This window comes from Necator americanus, chromosome IV (assembly GCF_031761385.1).
Source record: "Necator americanus strain Aroian chromosome IV, whole genome shotgun sequence".
Lineage (NCBI taxonomy): Eukaryota > Metazoa > Nematoda > Chromadorea > Rhabditida > Ancylostomatidae > Necator > Necator americanus.
The window spans coordinates 35,578,236-35,594,314 of record NC_087374.1 but is presented as its reverse complement, the minus strand read 5'-3'; the positions used below and the strand labels follow the sequence as shown (position 1 = coordinate 35,594,314).

Genomic DNA, 16,079 nt, shown 5'->3' with positions numbered 1-16,079 from the left:
ACACATATTCCTGTCGCTCCGATGCGTTGTAATTCATAGTAAGGGGTTACGGTAAAAAAAAAAAACGACGTTGAATAATTCCAGGAGCGGACAATATTCGGGCGAATGCATTGTTTTCGTTCGGTTTTATGGTATCTTTTGAGGATGTATGCACACCTGACGGGTACAGCACACAATATCAAATGAAAGCTGTGCTAACAGTGAAATTATGAAAAGATTAAAAGAAAGGCATACTAAAATGAATTGTTTGTCTTCGATACTGTAGTTAAGTAGTAACAAACATTTGAGTTTCTTCTTAACCGTTTAAGCTAAAGAAAATAGCACTATAAGCCTTCAATCACCGATGAATCTATTGTTTTCAGGTTCAGACACAAAATAAACATTGTCGTTATCAGTAGGTGTCAAGAAATTTCTGCTGTGAAAACAACACTTATCGATTAGTTTACCTTTGTGTCATATATTAGTATACATATATTCCTAATTCTAACTTACTGTGAATTCTCTGCGTGCTGCTAGAAGCAGTTCTTAGTTTTTTTTATAATTTTCCATTTTTCTTATGATCCATATCAACCTAAATATTATTTACAAATTGTGGCGTTAGTAAATCGATCGAAAATTCTCGAAAAGAGTCAATAAATCGACATTAAAATGAAATATTTAACCGTAATTACGTCGCGCGCGATTGCTTTGGTGTACCCTAAAGACTTGACATTAATTAAGGTCCAATTATTACCGACCCTGATTCTTTTGTACTTGCCCTGGTCCTCACTAATACGAATTTTCTGCATTCCGCTGCTCATATCGATCAACGTCGGGATGGAAAACCCTTCGTGGATTTTTTTTTTACCAAAGTCCCTATGAAGCTGAATTTTTTGGACTGCTCAGTCTTTGAATAGGTCCTTTTTGAATAGTTAATGAATAGGTTTTAGAATTTTGACTTTATTGATTTGAGTGATGTATTTGTTTTGAGGAAATCATCAAGATTGTTATAAATTTTTCGTTTCGACTAAAATTCCAAAAAGTTCGTCGCCTTCTTCAGACCCTGGGAAATGAATAAAAGAAGCGTGTAGTCCATCCCTCAAGGACCTCGTCACTCCACAAGATATGACTTAGCAAAGAGATTGCTCGAATACAACTTCAGAGAAGATAGCCATAAAACCGTGATGTTAGCGGACCACCGGTTGTTAGAGTTGCATCGCTAATGGTAACTAATGAAAACACCATTACTTGCATATAACCCCGTGGGTCAAAACCCGCAAGGGACTTCATACGGCGGAAACTCGCTCGATCACAGCTATACATTCTTCTTTGCGACTCATGTGAGGAGTTTTGGCTGTAAATCAGAATGTGTTCAATATTCGAGAGCAAAAATATCAGGTTTCCATGACAAAATCCTGACTGGGTTATTGGAAGCAGTGTTTTCATGGAAGTATCTGCGACGAGCACCAAAGGATGCATAGTAGACAGGTGATCAGATAGATAACTCTTGATTCTGCGCAGTCTACCAGCCTTAGGAGAGGGCTAGGACAAAATTTGATGTTTCGGAAAGTCTGTCATAGACGCGATTGCGAACTAAGTACATTTTAATGTTCGTAAGTTGTATGTGATAGTTTTTGAGGTGATAAGCAACATAAGGCGAGCTGGCCTATAACTACTCTTTCTAGGTCTTGTAGTTATAGGCCAGCTCGCCTTATGTTGCTTATCACCTCAAAAATAAATGAATGGTACTGAGGTATCCCTGTTGCTGCTTTCTTTTATATTACATCAACGCTCTCTTACTCTGCCTCGTTTTGAACGGGGAACCCAGGTCAGATAAACATCAGAATGGGTTATGTACAGTTGTCCAAAACGTATTCTAGTGAACTATTTTATGGTTTCCTCAAGGTATCCATTGTTATAGTGAATCGTGTTTTTATAACCAGGTCCTCGCTCCCACTTTTTTTTCAAATTTCCCTCTGGATAAATTCACCCAAATGCTAAGAAAAGACTGCTAATTGTCCTTTAGTTTTCCCATGCAAACTTCTTCTGCTGGGATTGTTTGGTTCTGAGATTGAAGAATGTGTCCATTTTGATTTGCGAAGGATATATAATGCAACAGTTGTTTATATACCGGTATTACAAAAGAGCTTTGCTTCCTAGAAGTTCTATATGATCACCTGCCGGCTATGTAGGGATGAATACACTGGCAAAACACAAAATGGTACTATGTACACGAGTGAAACACCACAGTATACACCTAGAGGGGGTCGTAAAATCAAAACCACCCAGTTCTTTATATGCTCATCACAGATAGTGTCATGGAACCCCCACCCTTTCATTATAGCAGTGTTCATCTTGTCGGATGTACTTGCACTCAAAACGAAAGTGACTTGAACTGCAGCCAAAAATCCTGCATGAATATCAGAGAAGAATGCACAGTGGTGATTGACGAGCTGACAATGTATGAAGCTTGCTTTTGCATCTCGTTAAATGGCGAAGGACAAAGTTTCTGGCGTTAATCAATCCGCTTGGGATGCGCCCCCACGTTCACTTCAATTCAGAATCATTTGGGGTTCACGAACGTGTATCTGGCCTATACAATGGATTGCGGTGGCTAGCCGATGTGTCAAGTCAGTGTTTTTATCCTCCCAGGCAAGTCTGGTACCAACTTATCGACCCCGGAGGTATGAAAGGTTTGGTGAGCATTAGGGCGGATTCGAACCTCCAGTCGATCGTGCAGGAAGCGGAACCTCCAACCGCTACACTACACCCGCCCTTTGCATCTTGTTAACTATTAGTAAGTGAAGTAACTCTAATAACCGGTGGTCACCTTAGCACCACAGTTATGCCGATATTCAGATGTTCTAATGTGTGCTGCATCTATTACGTTCTGCTGGGCTATCTGCTTGCTAAACCATGTCTTGCGGAGGAACGATGCGTAAGGTGTGGATCACACGTGTCCTCAATCTGATCATCTTTGAAATAGGTGACGACACCGAAATAAATGTATCAATTTTTTTTTGCGCATAATTCTCTTTTTATGACCCAGTGACTCTCTGTGACCGGCAGATGTAGACGGCACGTTTGTTTTTGTTCTTCGTGAAAATTTGATGTCATGCTTAACAAATCATAAAGAAGAAAATGATCTATTAGGTTGAGTCGAAAGTTCTCGAGCAGTTCTTCAAGGAGCAGTCCCCAGCGTTCTGGAGCAAGGGCATCTGATTACGATCTGCCTAAACGTTGACAGAACACCATCGATGCCAATGGGGCATGCTTCAAATGATTTACAGTTATCGTTTAAAAATTGTAAAATAAATAGAAATATTGTCAATTTGTCCGAGAACTTTCGACTCAATCTAATATTTTAAAAGAAATCCGATCGTGGCTTCGGTAAATTCTTGTGGTTAAAGATAACTTGACGTTGTTGATTTTGATGAATGGAATAGAAACTGGTTGATGTTTAGAGCTAGTTTGTTTAGGGTTCCATTCACTCTGCTTTCGTTATCTTACCTTTGATAGGATCGCATCACTCAGCAGAATTTACTCTCTATTATCAAATTTTAGCATTCTTCCAGGATATGGATGAAGCGTTTCCATAAAATTGGCGTTACATTCGTATATACACTGTAAAAATCTAGATACTAACCTTGAACATTCCCGTTAAAGTCTTTTAAAGTAGTTTTGTTAAATTCTGGCTGTTGTTATTGTACTGCTACCACTACTATTCTGGATAATATAAAATATTTATGCACAATGAACATTCATATGTATATGACATATTTATATGAATACAATGGCATATGTTACACTTTTCATGATGAGCTTTCGGGAGTTCCTGGTTGTGTAGAATTTTTCGACGATGGTTGTTGTGAACTACGTCTAACTCCCGATGATGATGATGATACTGGTAGACCCGTTTTTTGTGTTTGTCGAAATTTCTTCCATTGCTAGAATATCAAAGAACGGTTTTTTTTTGTGGAGCAATTACGGTAAAAAGAAAACATATAGAGAAATTTCTGCTGACCTTTTGGTATTCTTGATACCTTCGCCACGCCTCCTCGCTATAAGCGCGTCGTTTTTGAGCGGCGATCTCCGCAGGTGTGAGTTGTCGAGCTAAAACCTTTTTTCTTATTTACAAGGATATAAAGCACTTATATCTAGTGGGATGACCTGGAAAGTTTGGGACAGATTCATGGACTACAATGGTTCACTTAATGGTTCTATTCAATCACGTGTATGTTTGTGTGTAACGAAATTCCAGAATGCCGGGAGACGTACCCAATGGTGGAAGATAGGTGTGCCCATAGATGCATAGTCGGAGCCGGTGATCCAATTTTTCCTTCGCTTTTGGGCGGTTGGCGAAGGTACCCCGTTCACTTCTGGACGGTTCGGGAAAGGATCCACATCACTTGAGCTGCATCCCATGGGTTAGATCTCCTCCACCTGACGAGGGTACGGCTATCCCCTATCGCACCTGTGGGTGTGCTGGTGCCGTTGAAGTAAAGAGGCGGGTCTCCCGACGCCGAGTAGGTGTGCAGGTGCCAGAAATGGGGTAATGCGGTTTCTACGGTGTCAAGTTGGTGTGCCGCTCCATTCTAGTGTACACCTCGGTATGTCCACCCCGTTGTGCGTTGTAGTTGGCGGTGTGTAGGTGTAAAATCAAGTTCGAATATTCTTTAAATGTAGCACTGATACTTTCAATAAGACGATTACAAAACCTCTCATCAGTGATTATGGTTCTGATTTAAAGGCATCACCCACGAATCTGGAGTGGTACGGGTTTCAGGTGGGTTACGCCTATACGAGACGTAGATTGCGGGGAAGAGGGTGATTTCGTCTATTTCTGCCTAATTGCTGTAAAAAACCGCCTGCAAGATGTGGGGCGTGCACAAGGCTGGTGCGCTCTAATAGAACTCGTTGTAGAAAGTAGCGCCCCGGAACGCTCAAAGCCGCATCTTCGGAGAAGTTTTTTACGGCGATTGGGGAGAAATGAGCGGAATCCCACCCATTTCTGATATCTCGTCTAGTCTTTGACCGTCGGAAATCCATATCACGTCAGATTCGTGGGGTGATGCCTTTAAAGAAAGAAAATAACTGTTTGAAGAAATTCGAACAGTTATTGATCACTGACGGCGAGTGGGTCGAGCACCATCAGAAGCCTGAAGTCCTGCGCTAGCCAGACTATTATACTAGTTATTTATAACTAATTAGGGCTAATTATTAAGTATAAATACTTATCTTAATACCCATGCAAAAGGTCGCAGAAGCAAATTGATAGTGCTTTCATAACTGATTAGATCGAAAAGATAATGTGAATAGTCACAGAGATATATGCGAGTTAGCCCAGAACTCTTCCATGGATTATTTCATCGAAACTTTGAGTTACCATTTTTCTACTCCTCTTCAAATGCTTACTCTCTAGTATTTAGTGCAGTCCTTAATTAGCTCACATCTTCTCTTGAGAAATGAAGATTTAGAACCAAGAAAGCCACTATTGACACCTTAGTTCTCTTTCTTGTTTTCTACCAGGATCGTCAGCTCATTATCCCGGTCGTAACTGTTCTGTTTCCCAGTGCAAAAATACCAGAAAAAGTGGATATATAAAGCGGAAGAAAAGCGTTAAAAATACCGATCCTTAAAAAAAATTCATTAGGCACTCACGTATTGGAGGTGGAGTAGACACCTGAAACTGAAGTTATCAAGTTCGGAGCAGGAACAGAAATTGTTGGAACGAACTGACCAGTATGGGCTCTGGCTCCGGTACCGGTTCAGGCTCCAGTTCTGGCTCTGGTTCAGGCTCAGGCTCTGGTTCCGGTGTGGGTTCACGTGGAGGAGGTGTTGGTTCTCGTTGTGGTTCTGGACTCGGTGCCGGACTGGGTTTCGGAGTGATTTCAGGCGTTGGATCTTTCACCGGCTCTAGAAGAATTTTCACAAAAATGGTGATTCGGAATATTTAAAACAGAAAAATTGTCGTGAAAATTTGATGCATGACTCAGTTCGATAGAAGATTGCTTTTGAAGTGAAAGAAGAATTGTGCGAAATACCTGGTGAAGGAGTGCGTGGGGGAGGTGGTGGTGTTGGAGTTGGAGTTGGTTCTTTCGGTGAAGGCTCTCGGACAGGTTCTGGCTCTGGCTCCGGCTCTGGCTCCGGCTCCGGCTCCGGCTCCGGCTCCGGCTCCGGCTCTGGTTCCGGCTCTGGTTCTGGTGTTGGTTCTCGAGGAGGTGGTGGGGGAGAGGGAGGAGGCTCAGGAGATGGTGATGGTGTCGGGTCACTTTGCCACACTTCTATAACATATGATGTGCCTATACTACATGAACACTGCAAACCCCACTGCAAACCATGTATCCGTGTTGGTTCGAAATCGTTAAAAATAACAATTCTTCGAGGAATACAATAGATACGACCTATTTTGGCAGAGCTGAATCCATAACTCATCTATTTTTACGACTGGCATGAATGCTCCGATGCAAAAGTTCCGTATGTATATCAGCACTATCAAAGTAATGTTTATGAAAATATTTAAATATTCGAATCAATAATTCGTTGCTGGTGCGAGGTGCAGATGAAAATGAATAAGGTGTCATAAAATGCTATTCTATTAAATACAAATAAGCACGGAAATTGTGACATAAAAATGCGTTAGATGCTAGGGGGATAGCTTCATTTTTTTCACAGACCTTCAGTGGGCTCGTCCACATAAGCCGCTCCAATGTTTTCCGGATCGGGATCGAAGGCTGGCGGCTGAAAAGAGAGATCATCACTATAGTCGCTACTAGAATCATGGTATATAATAACGGGCTTAGTCTGTCACGGGTGCGTATGTTTGTGTGTGAAACAAAATTCCAGGAAGCGGGGTGACGGGCTCAACGGCGTCAGAAGGATGCGGCGGCGCCGCAAACCGGTAAAATGGAGAGGAGGTGGTTCGAAGGCGTCGAATTTGTGCGCCGACGGCGTAAGGCGGTAAAATGGCATGAGACAGGTCTCATGACCTCGGATTAGTGCACCATGGGGCAAGAGTATCGTGCAGTGACTTCATGTGGATTTGTCAAAGAGTAATTGAGACATTACGATCCGTTTTATAGCCGTAAGAACCACATGCGTTGTGTTTTCCCCTATGTACTCCTACGCATATCTATTTTCGCCTACTAACTACATTCGATTTAAAGTTGGTGTGAACAGTTAATGACTAGAAATTATTCAATTGTACGGTAATGACGAGAAAACTTTCATATCTCACCCGTAGCGTCTCTATTTCGCCTTCCTCGACTTTTATAGCTTGATCGACAAAGTGATCCAAATCGAGATCCTTTACAACGGTTGTGGGTAGATTAAATTGATCACCAAGATTTTTCACAAGAGCTTTAACGGTGAGCCTAAAAACATAGATCTTCTAATTTTTTCTTGGTATAAAGAATTTCTTTTTCGGATCCTTAATTGTTTTCCAGATGCAAAAGTACATCAGTATTTTTTCTTGATTCCATAAACAGAACAGCGCTAATTCGCCTTTAGTTCAACTTTGAGTTAAAATTGTACAGTAACCAACCAAAGTAACCAAATAGAAAAAAAAAAAAGAAATCCTGTCTTTGCTTACTTTTTACCTCCGAACCATATTGCCACATTCCCAACGTTCTCAATTTTTCGTCCATAGTAGTGAAGTTTCTTGAGAGTGTCGGCTGCGATTTCGATTGCAATCGTTGTCAGAGCGAGACCGATAGCGATGTAAACAATTGTTAACGCCATATAGGTCTCGCTAAATAAGGGATATCTTACGATCAGCAGAAACAATTTACTTCAAAAACAAAAGAGAGAAAAAATACAACAGGAACAATTTGATATTTTCATTCATTCCGTCGATACACCACTTAATAACGACCTCTAGATTGTTAAAGGCATCACTCCACGAATCTGAGGTGGTACGGATTTCAGATGGAGTATTCGTATATGGGATGGGAGACTATAGAGAGGGGGGTGATTCAGTCCATTTCTTCCTAATTGCCGTAAAAAACGGCCCGGAAGATACGGCTTCAGGCGTTCTGGCGCACTATTTTCTACAAGGAGTTCGACTGGAGCGCTTTGTGCGGCATCGGCGCATATTCTGGGCCGTTTTTTACGGCAATTAGGGAGAAATGGACGGAATCACCCCCCTCTCCATAGTCTCCCATCCCGTATACGAATACTCCAGCTGAAATCCGTACCATCTCAGATTCGTGGGGTGATGCCTTTAAGCGATTGACAGGGGTGCTTTTTTCATAGTGTCAAATCTTTTCTTTTATCCGTTCTTCTACTCTAATCGGAAAAGTATTGCTTCTTTCTGGAGAAATAATAGGTACTTGCACGTATAATCCTTGGAAAAATAACTCTTCCACAGATTTATGGGGGCGGCTGAAGCGCCGCCCCATAAGCCTTAAGAACTTCCGCTGATCGATAGATGGTTCGAAACTGCTCTGGTGTCAACCAAGCCTTTTATCCTCCCAGGCTTGAAAAATTAATACCAGACTTGTCTACGAGTATAAAAACACTGACTTGAGATATCGGCACGCCCCCACAAGCCAAGGAGATTCATGGATAAGTTTGTACGCAACCATATCCTTTTTATAGATTTATTTTATGAATATTGCTTCTCTCCATTCACATTGCCACCAACTATGTTTAAAATTTTACGAAAAAATATCTTTTCTTCTGTGAGATAGAAACGAACGTCTAAGAGGGTATATAGCGTCTTATGCAAGTAAAAAAATCTCTGCTTTATAAAAATTTTCTTACCGCTAATCAGTGTTTCGTAAGGAAGAATTATGCTCAGATGATTCGAGTTCTATGCGAAATTGTTTTCTGAGAACGACAATTTCCGGAATCGGTCTTTTCCATCTCAATCCTGGCACCATTCACTAGCGTGATCATGATGTCTATCACCGTTAAGTACACTTTTTCTACTGTAAGGTAATTTTTTACCTCCTTGGTACTATATCACCCAATCCTATGGACGTTAAGGTTACAAAATTGAAGTAGACCGCTTTGAAGAAATCCATATCCGGCTCATATGAGGCGAGCATCACGCCTCCTGAAAAATATGTGAGAGTTGTTTGATTTTACTGTTCATTGCGGCAAAATGTTCTTCGATTGGTTCATGCAAAAAGAACAAGAAAAAGAAGAGAAAAAGAAAAAAAAAAGAAAAAGAAAAACTCACCAAATGCAATATAAACAACAAATAATATAAATAGAGCTAATGCTTGCGAGTCCTCTTCTTCTTCCTCTGAGACGGCAGAGTCACCGTCTGCACCGTCAACCTGGACATGGCTTTTTCATGGCTTTGGTGTTCTTATGGTGGGTAAAACACATGTAAGAACTGATTAAAAATCAAAAATAAAACTGTTATCTCAGAATAATAGGGTAATGTCAATAAGTGGAACGAGAAAAGTGAAATAATAATATGAATTGTTTTTTTAAATCGGAAAGCACTTGAGGAATTTTGCTTGTTTTCTTTCCTCTTCGGAAATTTTTGAAAGAAACGGTTTTGTTCGGTGCTGGATATTTTTTTCAGTCAAACAATTAGGATTAGGAAAAAGGCAAACCTTGCCATCTTCCAAGGTGACGATTTCTTCACGACTTTGACTCTTTTCTAACATTGCAACACCATTACTTTTAATTCTAGCGGAGTCATAACGACCTTTAAGTTTCACTCTCGTTGCCCATGCGTCTTGTAGCCGTCTGAATATTTTTTAAACAAAAAAGTTACTTTCTAAGAAAAAAAATTAGCGGCAAAAAATTCGTACTTTTTTAATCTCGACGCTGTTTTTGACCATCCATTCATGAGCTCGGAGAGGAATTTGCCAAGATCTGCGATGGCAAGCAAGGTGAAAGGAATTCCCACAAGGCCATATACGATTACAAAAAATCGACCGGCAAATGTTCGAGGTGCGACATTGCCGTATCCTAGAAAATTACAATTGTTTAGAAGTTATACACGTTGGTGATTAAACCTTCAAATGGTCAGCGATGGCAAAAGTAAAAGGTTACTGGTTCTTCGAGTCCTCTCTTCTTGAAACCTCGGCATTTGGGAGTGTATTTATGTTTTCTTGTTATGTCAACAAGTTTTAGGTGAAACTTTTTTTATTGGTTTGACGTTTTGACAAACTCATCTTTTTAGGTAAACCACCGCGTTCTTAAAGATTGTCACCAAGACGAAATTCGCCAATAAAAACGTAAGGCCAATAAAAAAAGTTTCACCTAAATCTCGATGGCATAACAAGAAAACATAAATGTTACTGGTTCTATTATTGTTATTGACAAATCGAGCAGTAAAAGGAAAAGAGCAGGGCCAACGGCAAATAAGTTTTGGTCGACGACTTCCGATCTGTTTTTAGTCAATCCATTCATTCCACTTTTTTCCACTCAATCCTTCCTTTTTTGAAGAATCTGCAACTTTGACGCATCCGACTGCATGCCGAGCCTCCTCGAGCTGTCTTTACTTAGTGTCTGCGCTGAGATCATCGTCCTGGCTGTACTAATGCAGTCCGTATGGCGCTTATCCAGGCCATTAGAGACTGAGTAGCAAAATGTGGTGACTATGGAAAAAAAAAAACCAGCCGGCCACAAAATCTGTGAAAGTCGGGACACCATTCCAGAGCAAAAATCCCTCCCACTCTCCAGTACCCTCTTTTAATCTGTTATCCTGAATTGCTTGAACTGCGGCTTCTGGTTATGGCGTAACTGTCGTCACGACGGAGTATAGCGACGAAATAACCTTCCTATTTCCGGTTTTAGCCTTTGATGACGCAGTTGCAAGCTCCGCTACGCGATGCGGTCATCCAGGTTCACATCAGTCCAAGCTTTTGATATGACTATGCTCAAAGTACTCTGTTTCTTGAACAATTACACACAGGACCATCCTTAATAGTCCCCTCTAGTTCTACAGCAGATTTCTGGTTACCGGGAAGGAACGCTGGGACCCTGAATTGTGGAAGTTGATGAATTGATACTTGGGTAAATTTGCAAAGGTTGGTTAAACGCGAACTATGGGGTATTTTTGCCCGAATCCACCATCGCTTGAGAGTCGCAACCATATTTCGTAGAGATAAGCCGTTAATTAAATAAATGGAATAGATCCATTCCCTAAGAATTGTGGTGGACAAAAACGTCGTCCATAGCTACTATATGGATGAACCAACCTTTTTAGCTAGATTAAATTCTAAATACTAAATAACTCACCTATAGTAGTGATCACAGTAAAGGCAAATAACAATGAATCCATAAATGACCATGGTTCTATTTGTTCTTGTTCTTCTGCAACTAAAATGCAAATTTTTATTGTTAAAAAATAAGAAATTCTCAGGAAAAAAAACCACGAACCGGTTTCCACTTCTTCAGCGCTGTTACGAAAAAGTACATCGTTCGTATGGGTGTCATGTTCGATGGCCACATGATAGCATTTATCCAAATCCTTGACCAAACGATCATCTAAGTCTCCAAATTTGCAGTCGTAGGATGAAAGATGCTAGAAATAAAGCTGTTTTCATTTCTTATTAGCCTAAGTAGAAATTTTTGCTTATTTATCTGTCAATTTACTAAATGTTCCCATTAATTCCCCAATATTTTTTTGAAAAAAATCCGCAAGTATCAACACGAGATACTGTAGCTGCTCACCTTTATTACTGTAATCACACATCTCCGACTTCTCATCACTTCAGCTGCTGCTCTTTTATCTCTGTTTGACCACTCGCTGAAGAATTCCTCTTTTTCAAGCAGAAATAATAGGAAAAAAATAAAATATGAACAGGTATCATTTGAATTCCCTCACACAGCTTGCAGCTTTTTCAGAAGAATCTCCAGATGATCGGTTTCATTATGTCTCCGCCGTCGCTTATGCTTCAATCCCACTTCCAATGCTCGAGCAAGCGAAGCTGAAATGATCAAAATTAAAAGAAAAAAAAGGAAAAAGGAAAACTCAAAGTCGGTTTTTTTCAGGAAACATCCATAGCAATTCCTGATCTTTACTGAAGCTTTCGAAAAAACGGTAGCGCAAGAGCTGGGACCTTGAGAAGGGGCTCGAAAATTTCCAAACAATTCCACAAACAAATTGGAAAATTCAGAGGTCATCAGTGTTTCAAATGAAAGCTTTCGGAATGATCCACATGTATTTAGATACTATGTTTATTTGTCCATAAATTATTCTATAAAGATTTTACAGATTGCTGTTTCTGAATTCATTTCCATGCTTTGCGAAAATTTTGTGGAAAAAAAAGAAATGTTTTCAATAAAAACAACAACAACACCAGTTTCCTCGTTTTTGTTTGAGTGAACTATTTTGTGGACACCAATCAACATTTTAAAATTAATAGTGGTGATCTCTGAATTGCTGCAATCATCTCATTTTTTTAAACTTACCACATTCCACTAAAAAATACTTCTCATCCCATAAAAAAGTGAAATCTCTGTCCCATCTCAAGAACATTTTTTTTTCGGTTCTGCTTAGTTCTCTCCAACACTGTTTTTGAGGGGCAAGAAAATCCTCAAAATCCAAAGAAATCAACTTTGTTGCGTCTTCAAATTGTTGACGCCTTTTTCTTCCTAAATTTGATTCAGTGAATAGAGCTTTGCCCTCGATCATTGTGGAAAATGAATTTATTTATTTTCTCGTATTGAGTAGCCTATTTGTAGGAAGACATTGAAAGAACTGCGTACAGCTTTGTGGAACGATGGAGCGTTGGCGATCTACATAGCTTGGATTTTTCCAAAAGTAAAATAAGAGGAAATTGAGGGATACACTGGGGAAACAGGCGTTCATATTTAATTATAGCGTTTAAGGAAGACCATAGCTAGGACTTTTTCCCAGTGATTTTGATCACCAATATTGGTTTTAAAAAATAAAAGTGTATATAGAGCGGGAACCACAGCTTAAGAACCTGAATGAGTCGTATTTCTTTAAATAGCACCGATTCTTAGAACCAAAGACAGCAAAAGATGGTAAAAGTTATCCAGTAGTGCATAGAAATTCAACATTTAAGAGAATGTTTAAAAGATATTGTTTGGGCCCGAGTTCTAACTTAAAAATTACCTTGACATTTTTCTGGAAAAATTTCAGGAGTAATGAGTGATTGCTGGAATTAGAATAATACCGCTAACAAAGTTTGTACCCTTACGCAAAAGACAACCTTGAACAGGAAAGAATTTACAAAGTAAAATTTAAAGTAAAGTTGGCCTTAAAAAATGGGAACAAGTCATAGATAAAGATATTCCATAGAAAATTCATCTGGATAATTTAAATACTTTTCCCTTTGTTTCTAGACCTGGCATCTTGAGGATGTCCGTAAAATTATAGCAAAAATTTATAGAATTTTATTTTATTTTATTTTAGGGGCTATATTTAAAAAGAAGGGGTATTAAAGGCATTACCCTAAGAATCTGAGATGGTACGGATTTCAGATGGAGTACTCTTAAAGTAGAATATGGAGAGAGGGGTGATTTCATTCATTTCTTCCTAACTGCCCTGAAAAACGGGCGCAAAGATGCGGCGAGTGCACATGGCTGGCGCGCTCCAATCGAACTCGTTGAGCCGGGTCGCTCGAACCCGTATCGTTTGGGCCGTTTTTTTATGGATGAAAAAGAAAAAACTGGATTAAAGAGCGGGAAAAATCTGTGTTATTTTGCGCAGAGAAATTTTTTCTCCCCGAAAAAGTGAACAATAAAAAAAACCACAAGTGAAAATTGCGCTCACCCTCGTCTTTCTGTTCGATATGACGCCGTTCGACTTCGACTGTGATTTCGGCGACGGAACGGGACTCCAACTGCCTCATCACTACGGCACCGAAGATCGCATACACACCTACACTGCAGATCATCAACAGATGGATAAGCAACGGCGTCGCCTGGAAAAACGATTCATGTGTTTTCCTTTCCGTAGAGATTTGTCTTCTTCTCTCAATTTTTCTTCTTTCGAACCGCATTTAATTCCTTCATTTTTCTATCTCACCTTTTTTTCAGACGCATATTTCTATTTTAAACGAAAGAGAAAGAACTCAAAAACTAAGACATTTCTTTAAAAAAATTATGTATATTTATGCGTTTATTCATTCATTCATTCATTCCAATCCACTCCAACTTCACTTTGGAGAATTTTCAAAGAAATTTCCTTCTCATATAATATTGTCACATGGCATTGTTAGATCAATTTAAAGATTCCCTTGCTTTTTTCTCGTTACCATGGGGCTATTTTAAAATTTGTCTGGTTTTCAAATAGAAAGATTAGTTAATTTTTTAAATCAAATTTTCAAGAGAAACAATTGTAGGTGAAGTTCTCATACCATGTAACACATGTTAGGAACTTTTTAAATATTTTTTCGAAACATTTTTATAAAACATTCTTTTTAGAAACGAGTTCTTTTAAGATGTTAGTCATAGGGTAAATTTCTTTCACACATCGTTATGGAAGCATTGATAAAATTAGTAATGGAAAATTCAACATGGCATCGAAATCTTTCAAACAATTTTTATTTGTCATCTTTTAATTTGTTAAATTTCTTGTTTTAATCCAAACATTTCTTGCACTTTTTTCTAGTGTTTTAATATATTTTATTTAGTATATATTTCATTTTAATATATTTTATTTTTTATTTTATGTCTGAATAGATCTCTCTTCGTCCATTAAGTTCATTACTTACCTTCCCTGTACTACTCTTTACAGATTTCGGCTTCCCATCACTCTTCTTTAGACGAAGTTTCATTTTTCCCTTCTCTTAAGGAATATTTTCCAGAGAATTAGAGTAGAAAAAGAAATAAAAGGTTATGTAGGTTGTGTCTGGAAAAAAGGAAAGTACGAAGAGATTTCTATGGATTTTTCTACAAATCTAATAGAATGAGGATTGTTCAGATGCACTAAACAAGGCGGAAATAGAAATAAATAAAATAAACAAATAAAGTAAAGAATAAGACTAAGGTCGGATAGCGGAATCACGTCTGGAAAAAATGGCATGGATATCGAGAATGCATTAAATTTGCATGTGGACACGGAAATTGGTGCGCATTACGACAACCAAAGAAGTGTCGGGCATGCATAAATCGGCATAGGTGTGAGAAATGATAATGAATACAGAATCAAAGTGAAACTTTTCCGGATTTGAGCCAAATGGGGAAAGATACTGTAATAGAAAGCAGGAATGGCAGAATGTCTAAGTATCTGAGTTTCTAAGGCTTAAAATTCAACATTTTACAGTTGAATCCAGAAAATGTCACTTCGGCTCATTTATGGGGTTTGTGGAAACAAATTTTGTAGGAAAACGGCTATGACGTGACGGCAGTTGGGTCCCATGGCCCAGATGGTCACCTATAAGCTCTTTTCTAATTTATCGCTCGCTCATTCCCTTTCTATTTTTTCAAGGATTATTTTTCGTTTATGCTGTTTAGCTCGGAGCGATTTAAAACGTTTTAGAAGTAGTTCAAACGAAATTTCATCGAATACTCTTTGAACCGTTTGATAAAAAAAAAACACTTTGAATTCACTCGGAATTTCTTGGACTTATCATATAAAAGAGATTCTATTTTAAATATTATTTACACTTGTAAGAAGAGTGTAAATATTGATTTTTTGGTTCAAATCTGCTGGTCATTCTAGGAATATTTTAGGAAATGATGCCCAACCCAAAAAACCCAAAAAGAATGCGTTTTTCTTCAAGAAATCAAAAGATAAAAAAAAACAGAAACATTTTTTTTCTGTTTTTTTTTTTGATCTGACAATCTTCGCAATCAACTTCTAACGGCAGAGAAATTCCTGTGAGTTTTCCATTGAGAATAAGTTTGAGTTTATGGTTAGAAACCCAAAACATAATAAATTCCAACATAACAACAGCTGCTATCGTGGAGCTCCTCCCGCCTTAGCAATCTTAAGCAAATGCTCATCCACAATCGCCTCTATTATCGTATTTGCACTCTTTATACGGGAGTGCAAAATCTGTTCGGATAACAACGAGGATGATCGCATAAGATCATGTGTTGTTTACCTAATTTTCTGTATGCAGTGGTGAATATATGCGAGAAACAGCTAGACCAATATGCATTCGAAAAAAGACGGAAACTAATATCTACCACAGCGTTAGGTTCCCGTTGTCTAG

At 38.9% G+C, this 16,079-nt stretch overlaps 1 protein-coding gene across 2 annotated transcripts; it reads right to left on the bottom strand.

Annotated features, from left to right (window-relative positions):
• Positions 1-3,791: 3,791 nt before the first annotated feature.
• Positions 3,792-14,696, bottom strand: RB195_003734 (uncharacterized protein; the record flags this gene model as incomplete). Of its 2 annotated transcripts, none has more annotated exons than XM_013446189.2 (18): positions 3,792-3,926; positions 4,004-4,092; positions 5,641-5,662; positions 5,720-5,895; positions 6,024-6,263; positions 6,657-6,720; positions 7,217-7,352; positions 7,571-7,729; positions 8,929-9,037; positions 9,164-9,263; positions 9,549-9,684; positions 9,750-9,909; positions 11,185-11,265; positions 11,326-11,470; positions 11,620-11,695; positions 11,774-11,876; positions 13,691-13,841; positions 14,634-14,696. In XM_013446189.2, the coding sequence occupies 18 exons, from the start codon at positions 14,694-14,696 to the stop codon at positions 3,792-3,794; spliced, it is 2,145 nt and encodes a 714-aa protein (XP_013301643.2). The 2 variants fall into 2 exon arrangements, with proteins under 2 accessions (XP_013301643.2, XP_064057390.1); XM_064201509.1 differs by having other exon boundaries at positions 11,185-11,259.
• Between the last annotated feature and the right edge of the window lie 1,383 nt (positions 14,697-16,079).